Here is a 17,825-nt window from a genome sequence, read left to right as displayed (position 1 = left end):
TTTCTATGGTGTTAGACTTAGGTATGTATTACAATCAGTTAAAAATTATACCTCAATTATACAATAGTAGGTCTTATGTTTTTATTATAAATTAACAGTAGGTAATAATATTTCTCTGAGCTTCAAATAAAGGTTTCAAATGCTTGTTGCAGATTATATGATATGTCACTAGATGAGATTTAAAGTTTTTAGTGAAATATCTAATAACTGGATTCATCGAGTTTCGGTACAACGTAGATTTATTTTACTTAGCACATATAATATTTTAACTCTCGAACACGAGTAGGAAGGAATAATATAGAGGGTGTATTTTTTTATAGGCTAGGGAAAACGATATTTTAAAAAACTAATGATGCAGTTTTCGTTTTTATCAAAATCAGCTTCGTAACTCCTTTGAGCATTTTTCGTTAATCCTTATAGTTTCGGATTTGGCCCTGAAGGCCTATTTGAAAAATTTCACCCTGTATAATGCTCAGGCATCAGGCATTTTATGTATAAATGCGTGCTTATTAAATGGTCTATGATAGGCATATAAAGAAAAAATATCGAGAGGAGTAACATTTCAATTATACAATATTGTATTTATTCAATTATTGTAAATAAGTAGTTTTTAATAACTAATAAGCAACATTGAGGATCAATGACGAATCCTAAATTAAATATTTTCATAATAAAATATAAAATGTCATGTACTTAGTATGTACCTATCACCTACCTATTGTAAAGCCAAATTAAAAAATTCTTTATTCACTGTATTAAACAAAATTTATTCTGAAAGTTGAAACGAAAATAGTAATTTATTGATAGTAAATAAGTATTTTAACGACGTATGCTTTCAGACGTTTTATTTTATTAATGTGGTCCTTTAATTAGTATTGTATGAAATGTAAAGTTCGGTAAATTACCAATGAATGCATGATGCAAATGGATAAGTATTTTGGACTTTATCAAAAAATGTATTTTATTATCAAAAATTTAAAAGATAACCCTAATTATATCCAGAGATAGAACATAGTAATGTGCCTTATTCTTTTAGGCGAATGAAATGAATTAAAAAGTATCGACGCTGTGAAATGTAGTACCCAACTATTAAGTATTAACATTACATTGTAATGCTTTAGCCTTTTCAATATAGGTGTATATAGAGTAACTGGACTTTGTAATAACAGGTACTTATGAGGTTTTACACAGTGTGTACATTGTATGAGAAAAGAAACATGTTTTTGTTATAAGTTTTGATGTTTTATTTAAACCTATGTAGTATAGGTACACAGTAAAAATGAGTATCATAATAATCAAAAATATCGATTAAAGTTCACCGTGATTAAGATTTCATAATTAGGCTTTTAATACAAAAGTGTAGCTACCATTAAAAAAATGAAATAAAACTTCTTTCCGTGGAAGCGAATAAAAGGGCTCCGTGAGTTTTTACTCTTACAATAAGGTTTTCCGTTTATAGTATTCCTTTATGCGCAGAGTGATGCCTTTTTCGAGTTGTGCAGTTAATGGTGGCCCTAATGCAAAGAATATTAAGACCTATCTTCCAGCTTCACCAGCTTTTGGTGGCGAAAGGGTTTCGGTATAGTGTATAGATTTCTTCTAACCAACGTCATTATCATTACCATTATACTCCGGTTCTCGCCCGAATGACGATTTTATAAAAAAATAAACACAGGTAAGCCAAAAATATAGAATTCACGTCCATAAAACCCAGGAAAGTATTAAAATCTATTCTTGTCAATGGTCCTTTTCGGATGTCAGTGTCAATGTCAACGTCAATATTGTCAAAGAAAGTTAATGGCGCGGCGGTAGAACTTTGAATTTAGTAAAGTTTGTTGAAAACAATTTATATCACAACAATATAGAAGATTTTGATTAATTACATATACTACCTACTGAATATATTTAATGAGTACACATTATTGGTGACATATTGGATTATATGATATAAAATTTAATACATTAGACAAATATGGAGGCAACGGTTTCAGTGTCTAAAGTAAGTATTGTTTTGAATGTTTAGCTCTCAGGATATCAGGGACAGATAGTGTATTTAGGATTAATTATTGATCTCTTAATCTTTGGTGCATCTGAGAACAAGTGGGATCGTTCAAAAGTGAGTAAATATAAAGCATATCAATAACACAAAACGATACAATTCAAACTGCAACAGAGTAGCACTACAAAACTTGATTCCCTAAGATTCATGCCATTCTTTTTATAATAATAAGCACACAAATTGAACCGTAATGTACTAAACTATATTTTTCTTATATTACAGGGTGTATTTCTCTTCCGGAATGGGTATCAAAATTCCAAATCTATTAAGAAGTCTAAACATAGTCTGTTTGAAACATTATTCACAAAAGAACCGTGGTATGTTACATTCAAGAATAATTGGGATTTAATTGAATATAAATTAAAGGTTTGTATGTGCTTTTGCTATTTTGTATTCTTTGTATCCATCAGCCATTATAATGACAATGTCAGTCATCAATATTTCTGGTAGATGAATAAAGTCTGCGCCAAATTTGGAGTCTGCTCTGCATATATAATCGAGTTACGTTGCAACAGCAAATTGTAGATAATAGCAGGACGAAGACAGTGCGGGACCTCCTCAGCATCCATCCGCTGCCTGCTCTAGCCCACGGGTACATTGCTGCGTTAGTGTTTCCTTACTGTTGCTACGGAGTAAAAGCTTGTAGTTGTATTTGACCGCATTGGCTCTCTGACCACACCTGCAAGCAAAACAACTTTGGAGCGGACTAGAAGTTTGGTTGGGACTATGACATGAAGGTCTCACTTTTCTTCCCTTAGATTTATTTTCGTTATATGGATGTAGCAAACAAGTTAATTAACTGCTGCTCACGGGAGGTTTAGTCCGTGCCAAACTTCTTGTAAACCTCAGATAACATCAGAGTGTGACTTGAGATCAATGACAGCTGCATTGGTACTCCTGCAATCTATGAGAATGCCTCTTATAAATAATTATGTCTTCCTTACCACATCTTCCAAACTTGAATTACAATTAATGCAACATTTATTGCAATATTGCAGGAGTTACATCAGGAAACTTATAGCACATTGTTACATGACATAATTGGTCATATGAAATCCTTTGATTGGGAACATGGAGTAGAACTTGATGGGATTATACCAAGTATTACTTTACTCACTGGTATTAATCAACCGGATCATATAAATCAGTTTATGGCCCTCATAGATGTAATCAGGTAATGAATCTTTTTATACTAAAATATTATTAAAACTGGTAGGTTTTGTTCAAGTGTATGATTTTAGACTAAAATTATCATGGAATTGAGACATTTCATTATGTAATGGGGGTACTCACAATATGAATTTTTATTGCCGATATTTCGACCCAGTTCAAGTTTGTTCAAGTGATATATACACATGGGTACTTTTCATAAGTTCATTTTTTATTTGTGAAATACTACATGGGAGTTCTTTGAAAACATTTTCTATACAAGGAAATTTTTCAAATGGGCCTTCAGGGCCAAATCAGAATCAAATCATAAGATATTTTAAGAAACTAATGATACAGTTTTAGTTTTTATCAGAATCTGCTTCATAACTCTTTTCAGCATTTTTCGCTGCTCTGAAGGCCCACTTAAAAAATTCACCCTGTATATTTGAAGAACCTATTAAATAATATTTAAACACATCAGCTCTTACGACTGGTTTTATTAGAAATAAATAACTGTGCCAGTAGTGCCTCTGTAAATATGACAGTGTCTACCTTCAAAACTAAAGGATTACTTAAACATGGATATTTAGTATTTACCATGTTTATTTAAATTTTAAACATATTTCAATATAAGTCTAGTGCAACAGTTATAGTATAATAAATGATGTGTTTTCAGGACCGAGGTGACTCCACATGTGGCAATGATTAACTCTCAAGATGCACAGACAGTGAAACATTTGGTTGAAAATGCTGTTTGGCAATTTATTAACGGCACACATTCATATGTTAGTATGTAATAATATGTTTAAAGTTAATAAAAAGCTTTTTAATATCCCAGACTTGAATCCATAAAATGATTGACTTAATGACTGCAATGATGTACAAATATTGCTTGTATGTGTGTGATGAAGTTTATATTTTCATATACAAGTGAACATTTTTATGTGTGACATAATTAGAAGTGCTAGTCAAGTTCTTAGTACAGGTGTTTTATATTATATTTGACAATTGATACTTAAATGTATAACATTTATAACATTTTAATGTATAACATTTAAGTATCAAAAATGCTTATACCATAAAATAAACTAATATCCGACTCATACTTAATTTTATAGGATTCCTTTGATGAAGATGAGGATGATGAGATTGACAGTCACCACAAAAGAAAGCTGAAAAAGAGCCAGTGTACCATGAAGGTATTACAAAACTGGTATCACACCAAATATACTAATTCGCCAAAGAAGAACAAACATAATAATGTTAAGAAATCACTAGTTGTAATCATGCCAGATTTTGAAAGCTTTAATTGTAATATTTTACAAGATTTTGTATTAATTGTAAGGTAAGATGAGGTTTCAAGTATATTTAAACTTAAAAAAGACACAATTTATCTCAATCATCAGTAGTCAAAATAGCTAAGGAGTATGGGCAGTTTGGTCCAAACCTCCAACAATCATGAAACAAATGCCAAATGATAGTTTTAGAGTTTTTATTTGACTATTTTGGATTGGATTTGATGATGACGAATGTACCATGATCTGTAAAATTTGCCCATATGTCCTTTAAGATTATTTCACCATGGTTTTATTTATATACACTACAACTCGCGGTGTAAGAGTCAGATGAACGTATGTACAAAAAATCAAAAATGGTTTCTTTTTCACAAAACGATCCACAATGTAGTCTTTTATGAAATGGCAATACGACGTAACGCTATATTTAATATTTTTATTTCAACTACTGTATATTATCTCTATTAATAATCTGGTAAAGTTTGAAGTGGCGAATTTTTACACTATTTTTGCACTCCTGTAAAATATGACAAAATGTAGATACGTTCATCTGACTCTTACACCGCGAACTAGAGTCTTATGGTGGGTTGTGGTAAGATATACATATGGTGCATGTTGGCTACTATAACAATTGGTTTGTTTGTTTTAGTTCCTACATATCTACATTGCCAATAATATTTGTGTTTGGAGTGGCAACATCAGTGTCAGCTCTTCATAAGTCCTTCCCTTACCATGTATCGTCGAAATTGCTGATAAAAGTATTTCACTCCCATTCTTCTCATGTATACATGAATGAGGTAAGCTTCATCTTGATTAAACTTGATTTTTTAAATCTTATATTGTAAGTGATATTTAGGCATAAAAGTATAAAAGACCACCATTGACTAATTAATAAACGTTAAATCGATTATATTAGCGACATAGCTAAGTTACATTATGTTCAGTAAAGTTTTGTTTTTCGTAGTTATATGTGTATTAGAACTATAGAATTTAATTAAAATCTCGGGTGTTAAAAATAAAAGAACATATGCTGAGGAAATATAGATACAATTCAGGAGTTCCCATACCTAAGTTTACATTCAACTTAAACTACTTCCAAAGATTTAAATATCATTTTGAGTTCGCGGATTTGTAAAGGAGGACGGGGATTAGCAATCAAATTGCGTCAGGTGTTTGTTTAAAACGATATTACAATTAAAAATATTAATATATTGTTTCCAGGTACTTGAGAACATATTTTTAACACATACAAGCCCATTTCATTTGTCTGGGAAAGCCTTCGACTTGTTAACAGATGTATTTTTGTTTTATGACTTCTCTGTTACTGGATTAATTCAGAGCATGAAGGTAACTATAAAAATTTAATTTTAAGTTAAATGACTTAGATACATAATGGATTATTCTGTCTCTGCTATATATCACACAAGCGTTTATTTGATATTAAAATTCTAAAGGCGCCTGTTACTTAAATTACTATAGAACCCTTAGAAGTAATCATAAAGTAGCCAATACTATTTGTTAGAGCACCCAATAGGCACATTAAGAGGCGAACACTATTGGTTTAAGGGATTCGGTCACACGATTACTCGTTCAATTGTTTTTACATCAAAATTAATTTTATACATGTTATTAGTAGTACAGAAAAATAATAATAACGATCAGTATGGTTATGAAATAGTGCCTACGGAAATATGGTCGCAATAATATTGTATGACGTAAAAATAATTTACTAATGAATATTTTTTTAGTATTGCTTCATGGACCATTATTATGGAGATAATTCAAAGGCCCTATGTTGTGAACGAGACAAAATTGAGGAAGTTATAATGAATCTAACAGACGAAGACCTCGAGAATATACGACAGCTGCCATCCTTCAGACCATTTTTGCAACAGCAAGACTGTAAAACAAAGATTGGTTTGTTTGAAAATGACAATTTTTTCAGAGAAGCCTTGTATAAAGAAATTAATAAACTTCATGACTACATCCACAGTTTCTATACATGTGTGCGATTGTTGCTGGTATTTGTCAAGGATGTTCCTAAAAATATACTTGGGAAATCGGTAATAATATCTTTATATTTGTTTTAATAAACTTTGCATACAGATATGCTTTAAAATTACAATGACGTAAGTGCAAATACTATGCTCTTATCTCGCTACCGTGATTAACTGGCCAATCGGATGTCGTTGCGTTTAAAGCCCGCGTAATAGACATTGACAATACTTCCATCTACTGGAATTTACGGTAATTACACGAGAGTCAATATTGCGTTTGACTTGGATAGTTTGTCACATTTTAGTATTTTTTTAAGAGAGTTGTCGTTTTTTTGCACTTATGTCAATTTAAATCTCAATGAGACTGACATGTTTTATATGAATGCTTTATGTTTTTAAGGTTCGGGAAATCTATGCAAAATGTTCTGCAGAGAGCATAACAACAACGCCTGAGTTCAAGGAGTGTATGCAGTTACTAAACTTTCAATCCCAAGTAAAGTTGATTGAGAGTTTGAAAAGTGCCGTCAAAGTCGTCACCTCCGTATTACAAACGTCACCCGTTAGACCCCTCAGATCTCCATTGAAGAATCATCAAAGAAACGTTACTCATGACAATGACCAACTTGGAGAATGTTTCCTTATAACTATTAAAGTACATTTGCTAACGTTTTTGAGGCAAATCGAAAATGCGAACAATGAGGCTACGATTTTTACTAATATGGATACAGATGATGATCACGCAGATATATTGCCAGGGAATAGATACAAATTAAAGGAGGTGAGATATTATACATCAATAAAATAAATTATTATAAAAACAAAAAATAAACCTGACTGCTTAAAATAATTCACTGCAAAGGTAAAAATATGAGCTGCAGTAAATAAATTAATAAATTTAATTAGAAAGTAAATGTTATTAGATGCTTCAGGCGGGGATACAATATTGTACAATTTTGTTGTCTAGGGAGATCGTGTCAAAATGTATCATGAGTCTTATATGGTATTTTTATAATGGTCTATTTACTAGTTTTTGATATATTTGATATCCATAATTATTGATATGACAATAAATTACCTCCAACGCCCACCCCATCTGAATGTGGATATAAATAAATTGAAATTTAAAATTTTGATGTAGCAACCCTATGTTTCTTATCCCTGTTTACCTTCAAAAGTTTATAACAAATATATAAATAAATAACAAATATAATCCGAATAAAATTATCTTATTTTAACAACTGATTGCAGTGTAGATTGACTTATTAATAAACGAATATGGTCGGTAAATACATTGAAACTTGCATCATTTACAATGATTTTAATATTATAACTATTACTAATAAAAAGTCCGTATTTTTCGGACTAACCGGTTGTACGGGATGATGAACATCGTATACGAACAGATATTATTTACAACGAGACTACCACAATAATTAGAATCGGAAAATTGTTTTAACCCGCCGTCACTCGAATCCATAGTCATAATTATTCATACATAATATTAATAAAAATTAATAACTGTTCCAGGTATAAAATAAGTGTTCAAATTAAGTATTATCTGTAAAGTGATAATATTTTTTAAGAAATTACCCAAGGCAATAGATGGCAAGAGAGCTGTCGTATTTTAAGAGGAAAACTACGCAATTATTTCAACGATAAATGCTACTAAATAATTAATGAATTTTTAAGAAATAATAATTTAAATAAGTAATACTTATTTATTTTGTGGCGGAGTAAATAGATAAATAAAAAAATGGGGAAATAAATAATAATGTAAGTTAATAATTTAACATAGCCCTGCATTCGAATTGTAAACAAACACATAATTATTTTAAGTAAACCAAAATATATTCTGTCTTATTATTATTTCATTTGAAAGTTATTCCTAATCGATATAAGGTCACAAATCGACCATCAAATCAAAACATATTAAAATTGAATGAATATCTAATCATATTAGAAGTTTAGGAAAATTATAAGCAGTAATCAGTAATTTTAGTTACAGACACGTTTGAATTTTATTTACATACATTATGTATGAATTATAATGAGTATGGACTCGAGTGACGGCGGGTTACAGCCATTTGCCGATTCTAATTAATCGTGGTAGTCTCGTCGTAAATAATATCGAATCGTATTCGATGTTCTTCATCCCGTACAACCGGTTAATCCGAAAAATACGGACTTTTTATTAGTAATAGTTTTAGTGTTTAAAAACATTTTAAATTATGCAATTATCAATGTATACAGGGTGAATTTTTCAAACGGGCCTTCAGGGCCAAATCCGAAACTATAAGTATTAGCAAAAAATGCTGAAAGGAGCCGAGGCCGATTTTGATAAAAACTAAAACTGCATCATTACTTTTTTTAAATATCTTTTTCCCCGGCCGGGAATCGAACTAGTTCATTTTGAAAAAAAATACACCCTCTATACTATTTCACTATCTAATAGTGTCCCTTATAAGGATCAAACTCTGGGAAGTAATTATAAATGAATAACTAAAGAAAAAGCTTCAATTTTAAGAAAATACATATTATTTCATATTCATTTGGCAGTTAACTCCTTTCCGCATTTTTCGCTAATCCTTATAGTTTCAGATTTGGTCCTGAAGGCCTATTTGTAACATACACCCTGTATATTGATTATATTTGTTTCTGAATAAGCGAGTCTACACTGCAGTCAGTTGGTAAAATAAGACCATTTTAGTGGGATTTCATTTGTTATTTAATTATTACTTTTATCGATGGCATTACAAAGCAGATGACTTCATGTCACGCTATGTCAACAGTTGGTTCCCACGGAACAGAAAAAGATTTTTCTGTTCCGTATTTTCTAAGAAAAACTATTTTTCTGTTCCGTGTTGTTCCTTCGTCACACCTTGCATAATATATGCCTACTTTATTTCTAGATTACTTTGTAATGGCAAAATAATTATTAATTGGCTTCCGACTTGATAGATTACAAATAAACAATTAGGACTTTCCTCTTTATAATATGACAACCATATTACTGTTACATGTTTGTGTAACGAATATTTTGTTTTTCAGAAACTGCTAAAAGCAACAAGAGTCGATAAAATTCAGTCGGAATTTGAAATGATTCGTTCGAGGTTTGTGAGTTACGTCGACGAGATGTTTACAAAGGGTCTCCAGCCGCCCCATACACAACCATTTCATGAAATATTATTCTTCAGCGATGTGGCCAATATCAAGAAACATATAATAGGCTCGCCTCGTGGTGCCATACACACCGCTCTCAGTAATCCCGTGCATTATTTACAGGTATCTTTAATCATTTCACAATAAAATATATTTCTATTTCTTTAGTGTATTCAAATATATAGATGCCAAAAATAGCATACACGGCTGACTTTTATATATAACTAGCTGACGTTGAGTTGCCATATAAATAAAAAAATGTTAAGAGAAAACAACCTTTATAATTTAGGGGTATGAAAAATAGATAGTAGTCGATTGTCAGACATACTGAATATGCATATAAAATTTGGTGAAAATCTGTAAAGCTGTTTCAGAGGAGTACGGTAACTAATATTGTGACACGAGAATTTTATATGTAAGATGAAATGACCATAGTGTACCTAAGGAGTGGTAACGCATCTGTGATCGGCTATAGGTAGAACAGAAATTTTGAAGATGGTAGAACCCTTTGTGGTGCGACTCCGGCGGCACCACCGCCACACCTATTTCTGCCTCATAACAGCAGTGTTAGGCGCTGCTGTGTTCCGTTTTGACGGGTGTGGTAAGGGAGACTTTTTCGAGGCGTTCCAGCTTAGTCCTTAGTAATATGTAATCCTCTCTGGGGTAGATTACAGTTGTCCATTGGCGGCAGTAGCCACTTACCATGAGATGGACTGCATGCTCGTCTGTTACTCCTATATTATTAAAAAAAAAATAGATAGATAAAATGCTTTTTATTGCACACTTACAGTTGAATTTAAACAATAAGCAATATACATAGGTAATAGCAATATACAATACACGGGTCAAGCAGTATGTAACAGGCGGTAAACCTCTGTTTTATGTAGAGTTGGTTACAAAAGGACATAGGCAGTGGTGACACTTACCATTAATTAACTGCAAGTTTGTTGGCAGTAGCCAACAAACTTACCTTCCAATGCAACAATGAAGTATCATTGTTATATAAAAAGATATATAATATCAACCTCGTATAGGTTTTCAATTACTGTTTATGAAATTAAATTTTTCTATAATATAAGAATAGCAGACGAGCATGCAGTCCACCTGATGGTAAGTGGCTACTGCCGCCCATGGACATCTGTAATCAACTACAGATAGGATTAGATATTCCTACCTGAGGTCGGCCACAGATGCGCCGCCACCCCTGAGGACTAAGCTGGAACGCCTTGGAAAAGTCTGTCTCCCTTACCACGCCCTTCAAACCGGAACACAGCAGCGCCTAGCACTGCTGTTATTAGGTAGAAATAAGTGTGGCGGTGGTGCCGTCGGAGTCGAACCACAAAGGGTCCTACCACCTTCAATTGAGAAGCGGTGAGTCTAATGGTTTTAAATTCCGCCTCCTACATTCGGTTCGAGGTTCGAATCCCCTCTCGGTCAGTGTCATGAACTATGGCCCTAAACCCCTTCCCTCTCAATCTGAAACACCGCGGCAGAAATAGTTTGATGCTATATTCCAAAAAATGAGAACACGAAATATTTTTTTGTTAAATGTCAGTAATACGATTATTAATTAATATTAATACAATTTATACTAGTTCTGCATATAAACATTTCTGTTATTCGATATGGGATACTGAAAAAATATCCAGAGTTATAAATATATTAATCCAAATACGTTTTATATTCAAGTTATGCATGTAATGGTTAGGTTCATATAAAACCTTATAAATACCTGAACGTCCTCCAAATGTCTATTTTGTTGATGTAATAAAAACAAAAATATAGACAGGAATGTTTTATGCGTATTTTAATAGTATACTCAAGACATCATGTCACGTCATTGAAATGTACGTTCGGTAAAAAAACCTCCGCAGCGATACCTTTCGAACAGGTCAATTCTAATTGGTATACTAGTTGTGTCCCGTGATTTTATCAACATTTTAAAATCGTATGATTCGTTGCGTTATGTTATTCATCATTAACCCATTACTGTCCTACTGCTGGGCACGGGTCTTCTCTCAGAATGAGAAGGATTAGACCATAGTCCACCGCGCTGGCCAAGTGCCAAGTAGACTTAACATACCTTTGAAAACTTTTTTACGTTATGTTATTCATTTTTCAAAATAGTTATGGCCTATCAATGTTTAAAATATTTGTCTAATAGTAAAACTTCTAGAGTTAAGCACGCTCTAACAAACAAAGCAACAAACAACATATTTAACGTTCATTAGTTAAGAATGTAATATTAATAATATTAATAATAATATAAAAAAGCAGTAGTAGCTCTGTAGCACCAAGCCGCCAGTATATTACAAACGATATATTAAGTTAAACAATACGGAGTGAGTGAGTCCTTGAATGAGTGATGAGCGCTAGACTAAGTTCTTTAACCGTTTCCGTGTTTCGTAGAATACGTTAAACAGACGGACTCGGTTGGTATCAGTTAGTCATTAAACCTTGTTCAAGGCCTTTTTAAGTCTAACATAAGGATTGTTAGGAGTTTTATCTCAATTAACATGGACTCCTGTATATGTTACTGTATTAGGACATAAAGTCCTAAGTCCTAGTTCTAAGTTTTAAACTCAAGAGTTGTACCTGAAATTGATCATACATTGGGTACTATTTGAGTATTTAATAGGTACAAAACATTTTCGTTGATTATCTCTACATTTTTGGGTTTTTCTATTGTATCTACACAATTTATTTTTTTAGCTTTGTCTGGTCAAATAAAAAATATAAATTAGCATATATTATATGATCATTAATTCTCGTTATGATGTCAGAAGAGGTTGAAGTTGAAGGCGTTATTTTATTGCGATTAAAATGTTTTTTGTATTATTATGCCTTTTGTACAGATACCACGTATGTTAGAGAATGTGTAGGTACACAAAGTGATATTTGATTTTACAAATCAAATACCCATATTAAGGTTTAATTGTTCTTCAATAAAGCTCGTTAAAAGCTAATAAAGTAAAAAAAAAACCAACTGTTTTGCATTGACCTATTTATATATATTACAATTACGAATTTATTAAAGTTATTATTATTATTATACCATCCAAATTTATTATTAAGTACATAGAGGTTTGACGTGACGGCAACAGTTGACAAATAACTTTATTTATGTTTTGAAGATCTTTTAAAGTCCTGTGCCCTTCATGTTTATGATACCAGTTAGTTAACCACATTAAACTTTGACAATCAAAATAAAACAAATGTGTTTAACGCCAGGACAATCTACCTGGAAATAAATAATAACATACATTATTATTTTGACAGGGAGCAGACCCAATATCGAACTATAACCTACGATGTTTCCCAAAGAACAAGATCGTAAAGATCGAGGTATAGTTTTTTTTTACAGAAAAATCGTAGTCCGGTATTTGAAGTTGACCTTGACAAAACGTACCTAAAACGAGTTTTTCAACGATTTCGTTTTGAGATGCTGTGAGAACTATTGATTTTAAATTGTAGGCACTCAGTAATCTAGGTATATAAGTTACAAGGAAAGTCCGGATCTATATAGGTACGCCGAACTCGTTTCAAAGTAATTTTGATGAGATATTTAAATAAAATGGACATAATCGTATTTTACGACCAGGATATTTAAAAATCTTTCGCGTCGATCGGATATACAATATATTCCAAACTTATATTTCTTTATCTATTTTAATTGGCTTATTTTTGGAGCCTCCCGGCCTAGTAGGTATATAAATAATAAAGAATCAAAGAATACAACTTTATTATGAAAGTAATGAGTTTTCATTCTGTGAATTAAATGCGCGAAGCAGATTATTTAGTATTAAAATGACTGGCTTATTGTTGAAAAAATTATGTCATAGGTATTTCCGAAAATAACAGCGTACAGGCGCTGTTGCTTCGTGGCATATAATATGTACTGGCGTATAACTAATTTCTGCTTAAAGTTGTAGTGTAGTGTGTCACATTCGTAAGGTGTGGTAAGGAAGATGAGTCATTTCAACTTAGTCCTCATGACAGGTCCCTGAGGTGTCCACCGATACATGTGAAGGTTGCAGATGCTATTTATGAAAGGTTTTATATTTTATATGATGCAATTAGTATGATTGAATATATTCGATTTGTTATATGAGCGCTTCGATGAGTAAGATTTTACTACTCTAAGTATGACCGTAACAATCTATTAAGGATTACAAGGATAAGAGATTTAACTTGATCACCCATGTCTTGTATTAAGTTACCACGACTCCGATGGCTTACGTGATTTGTGGTTTAATATCATACTTTAGAAACTTTTAATTTTATTATTAATAACCAGTTGAATTGTGGTAGAATTCTTTGTGATCCATCATCACCGCCACTCCTATTGCTGCCTAATGACAGTAGTCTTGAGTTACTGTAATTGGTCTGAAATATGTATAGTAATAGTTCTTAATTCTATATATTTTTATGCGATAATATTTGAACGAGCTACTTTTGCCTAATGTAATGTGGTCACAGCCGTACTTAAATACTATCACTGCAATCAAATCCATATAAATATGTAATAGATATTATAGCTGAAACCAATAACAGATACCTCCTATGTCGAACTCACCTTAACACTATTTATAATTTGCAAGGAAGGAATATATTATATCGATTTATTCTTTACTAATAAAGCTTTGATAGCCTAGTGGGCTGAAACTCAGCTGATCAATTGGGTGGTTCTAATCCCACGAATACATTCTGTTTTTTTTTTCAAAGTAATGAGCGTATTAGGAATTAATATCATGTCTTCAATGGAGCCTGCGCGCCCGAAAGCTTACAAAGTGAGTGGCTTAGCCCGAGTCGCAGATAGAGAGTTCCGTACCAACTATTTTTATTGTTTTAAGTACTTTTTAATTTATTTAGTTATTATGGCAGCTCTAAAAGTACATATAAAATTTGAATTGTCTTTATATTACGGTATTAATTCCAGTCTCTTGTATGGGGGTACCATTTATTTATTCATAGTATTTGTTGTGATACCGTTGTGATATACACTTTGTAAAAAAAGTGTCCATCTATTACGGTTCAATAGATAGAGCCCTCTGACAGACAGTCTTTCTGTCAGACGAACAGACAACAGAGATTCAGTAATAGTCATGTCACGTTTTACCCTTTTGGTATGGAATCCTAAAACGGGTATGTGAACGATTCTCACTCCGAGAGTCCGTTGTCCAGTAGTGTTAACGTCGACCCCCTCGACGTCGATGAAGTACCTAAACTTAATAACTGCTCCGAGGATAGTATCATTAGGCTTTATAAGGTGGTAGAACCCTTTGTGGTTCGACTCAGACGGCACCACCGCCACACCTATTTCTGCCTCATAACAGTAGTGTTGCTAACATAACGCTGCTAACATAAGGCAGACATAGTTTTCTGAGCTGTTCCAGCTTAGTCTTCAGGGGTAGCGGCGCACCTGTGGCCGACCTCAGGTAGGAATATCTAATCCTATCTGGTGTTGATTACAAATGGCCATGTGCGGCAGTAGCCACTTACCATCAGGTGGACTGCATGGTCGTCTGTTCCTCCTATATTATAAATAATTCGCAAAATTCGAGTCGAACTGCATATTGAGGCTTCCCTACCACCAAATTTTCATTATTTTTTACTTATTTTTATTCATTTTATTTTTTTCAACAATACTAGTTATATGATACAACAATAAATGGCGTTGGGTGATAATGAATATGTAAACAACGTATAATAAAATTAAAATAACTAATATTAAAATATGTTTTATGGTTATTTGTATTTATTATAATACCAGTAGTAAATGGATTGTAAAATTTTCAACCTAGTATAGTACCGTTTAACAGTTAAATGGAAAAATGCCGAAAAATACCGATTTGTCGTATGGAGACCCCCTTTAATATTCGACTTTATTTTTTTTTTATTTGTGGTTATATCGGCCACCGTTATGCATCCTCTGTGAAAAAATTATGCATCTTATCTATTACGGTTCCGTAAATAGAGCCCTGTGCCAGACGGACAGACAGCGAAGTCTTAGTAATAGGGTTCAGTTTTTACCCTTTGGGTACGGAACCCTAAAAAAGGCTCCAACACCTTCCAGTGCTCGTGCTGCGCGGCTGGCGGCTGGGCGGCGCCGGACGTGTGCGTGGCGCACGCGCTGCACCGCGAGTGCGGCAAGCACATCAACCTGTACGACTGGCTGCAGGCCTTCGCCGCCGTGCTGCGCCCCGATGACGACACGCGCCTCGAGGATACAGATATGCAGTGAGATTTCGCTTGATTATCGGTTTTTACATGCTGGGTACTGCTTTTTGACCGTATGTCTGTATGTATTTATGTATGTATAGTCCGCGCCAAACTGCTAGTCCGTTCTGAAGTAGTTGCGGGCAGGTGTAGTCATACAATTTGCTATGGCGACGCGATTCATTTCTATATTCATAGCGGACTATATGTATACGTACGTATTATGTGTGTACCTACGTGTGTATGTCGCATTATTTGGCACTTCGGGTTGTCGGATATTTAAACATATGAGATGTCGTTGCGTTTGTCTAAATTTTTCATAATATTTTCATAGACTATACATATTTTTAAACAGATGAGTTTTGTTATAATTCTCGAGTCTCCTAAACAACATTTTTGAAGTTACATCTGTGTGCCTTTATGTAACGCCTTTATGTATTAAAAGATATTGAAAATGTAGTGTGCGTGAGCGTCGTCACCGAAAATGACAGGAGTAGACGTTTAATTTTAGCTTTGATTTTCATTTTGTTTGTTTTGAAAAAAATATATAAATATTATAATGAAATATAACGTAGCTAAGTTATGTAAAGCGTCGGGATGCAGCAGCCAGGATACAGAAAGACCGAATTACTTATGTATAATATTTAATTTAAACCGAATGTTACAAGGTTTAACTAAATCTAAACTAAATTATAACTACCTAACCTAAAATGGTGACTTGCTGGGGCAATGTTAGCACCCAGAGTGAGTTCCCACGTTCGGGACTGTACGGTGGAAACGGAGCGGTGGTGCGGCGTCAGCGTTCCCACGGCACGGCGGCGGTGCAGGATTCGATGTCTTTCTAGTAATTTTGTTTAAGGCGAATTTCTAATTATGGTGATTAAGGCCGATATATAACAGCTATATAAATGTTTATAAATTTAATATCACAGTTTTTTTTTAATAAACAAAAAATATTAACGCCATTTTGTTTTGTCGTCAACTGTAATGTACTGAAATGACAAAGAGGCGTACGCTACACACTATGCGTTGCAGTGCAGTTATTAATAATAAATAACGATTTCATTGATTAAAACGCACAAAAGTAACATCCTCACTATAAACTCATGTCTCATGTTCGATTGCTTATGATTTCGTTTAAATAGTTTAGGTTTAAGCTTTATTCAATTTTCGAGCGATCATTTCTTATTAATAAGATGACCTATCATTTTTATTATATATTGGAATATCTATTGTTAAAAATTTAATTTCTTACAGGGTTCGATTTACACGTGCTGTGGCTGAATTACAGTTCTTAGGATTCATAAAATCATCAAAAAGAAAAACTGATCATGTGATGCGTTTAACTTGGTAATAAAATAATGTGTTCGTGTGTTTACCTTAGTCAGTTATTAAATGAATTTTGAATATAATAATCTTTTATTCATAAACACTAACCGGCCACCGTCTAGTATGATTTGCTCATTTTAGGGTTCCATACCTCGATAGGAAAAAACGGAACCCTTACAGAATAATGTTGCCGTCTGTCTGTTTGTCAAGACCCCATTTCTCAGGAGCGCGTGGAGGTAGTAAGCTGAAATATATAACAAATAGGTACTCAGAAAGAATCAAACTTCTAAGCCAATGCAATCAAAAGATACCTTTCCTCATGAACGCGTAGAGGTATTAAATTGAAATTCATATCAAATACTCAGGTCTATAATACCTTGAAGCAGTAGTAAAATCAAACTTATTTATTCACGCAATAAAAACGGAACCATCGGTGCGCAGGCCGACTCGCACTTGGCTGGTTTCTTAACGAATGAAAATTATTCACTTAACACCTTAACCTTAACCTTGTCCAAGCCGCATAAATTTCCAAGTTATTAATGTATAAGAATTTAAGAAAACGATACAAGATTTAGACAAGTTTTGAAACATTTGTTTATAAGTAGCTACTATTTAATA

The 17,825-nt window shown here is 33.0% G+C and overlaps 1 protein-coding gene across 2 annotated transcripts; it reads left to right on the top strand.

The window, feature by feature from the left end:
* The first annotated feature begins 1,786 nt into the window (after nucleotides 1-1,786).
* On the top strand, nucleotides 1,787-17,293 carry Orc3 (origin recognition complex subunit 3). Of its 2 annotated transcripts, none has more exons than XM_073084375.1 (12): nucleotides 1,787-1,999; nucleotides 2,282-2,425; nucleotides 3,058-3,233; nucleotides 3,885-3,993; nucleotides 4,327-4,553; nucleotides 5,153-5,300; nucleotides 5,725-5,850; nucleotides 6,252-6,566; nucleotides 6,901-7,278; nucleotides 9,549-9,782; nucleotides 15,736-15,899; nucleotides 17,136-17,293. In XM_073084375.1, exons 1-12 carry the CDS (start codon nucleotides 1,973-1,975, stop codon nucleotides 17,230-17,232), a joined length of 2,145 nt encoding a protein of 714 aa, XP_072940476.1. In that variant the 5' UTR covers nucleotides 1,787-1,972; the 3' UTR covers nucleotides 17,233-17,293. The 2 variants fall into 2 exon arrangements, with proteins under 2 accessions (XP_072940476.1, XP_072940477.1); XM_073084376.1 differs by lacking the exon at nucleotides 1,787-1,999 and adding an exon at nucleotides 2,002-2,116.
* Nucleotides 17,294-17,825: the final 532 nt, after the last annotated feature.

The sequence above is a fragment of the Epargyreus clarus genome, unplaced genomic scaffold, assembly GCF_041222505.1.
Source record: "Epargyreus clarus isolate Ecla_fem2 unplaced genomic scaffold, WU_Ecla_fem_2.2 ptg000021l, whole genome shotgun sequence".
Classification (NCBI taxonomy): Eukaryota; Metazoa; Arthropoda; class Insecta; order Lepidoptera; family Hesperiidae; genus Epargyreus; species Epargyreus clarus.
This window is presented reverse-complemented; position numbering and strand designations above follow the sequence as displayed.

Bases quoted from the DNA above. Each gene is read 5' to 3' on its own strand.
- Orc3 (XM_073084375.1), top strand. From the start codon at position 1,973: ATGGAGGCAACGGTTTCAGTGTCTAAA. The intron at 2,000-2,281 runs GTAAGTATTGTT...CTTATATTACAG, and splicing joins CAACGGTTTCAGTGTCTAAA to GGTGTATTTCTCTTCCGGAA. The intron at 15,900-17,135 runs GTGAGATTTCGC...AATTTCTTACAG, and splicing joins CTCGAGGATACAGATATGCA to GGTTCGATTTACACGTGCTG.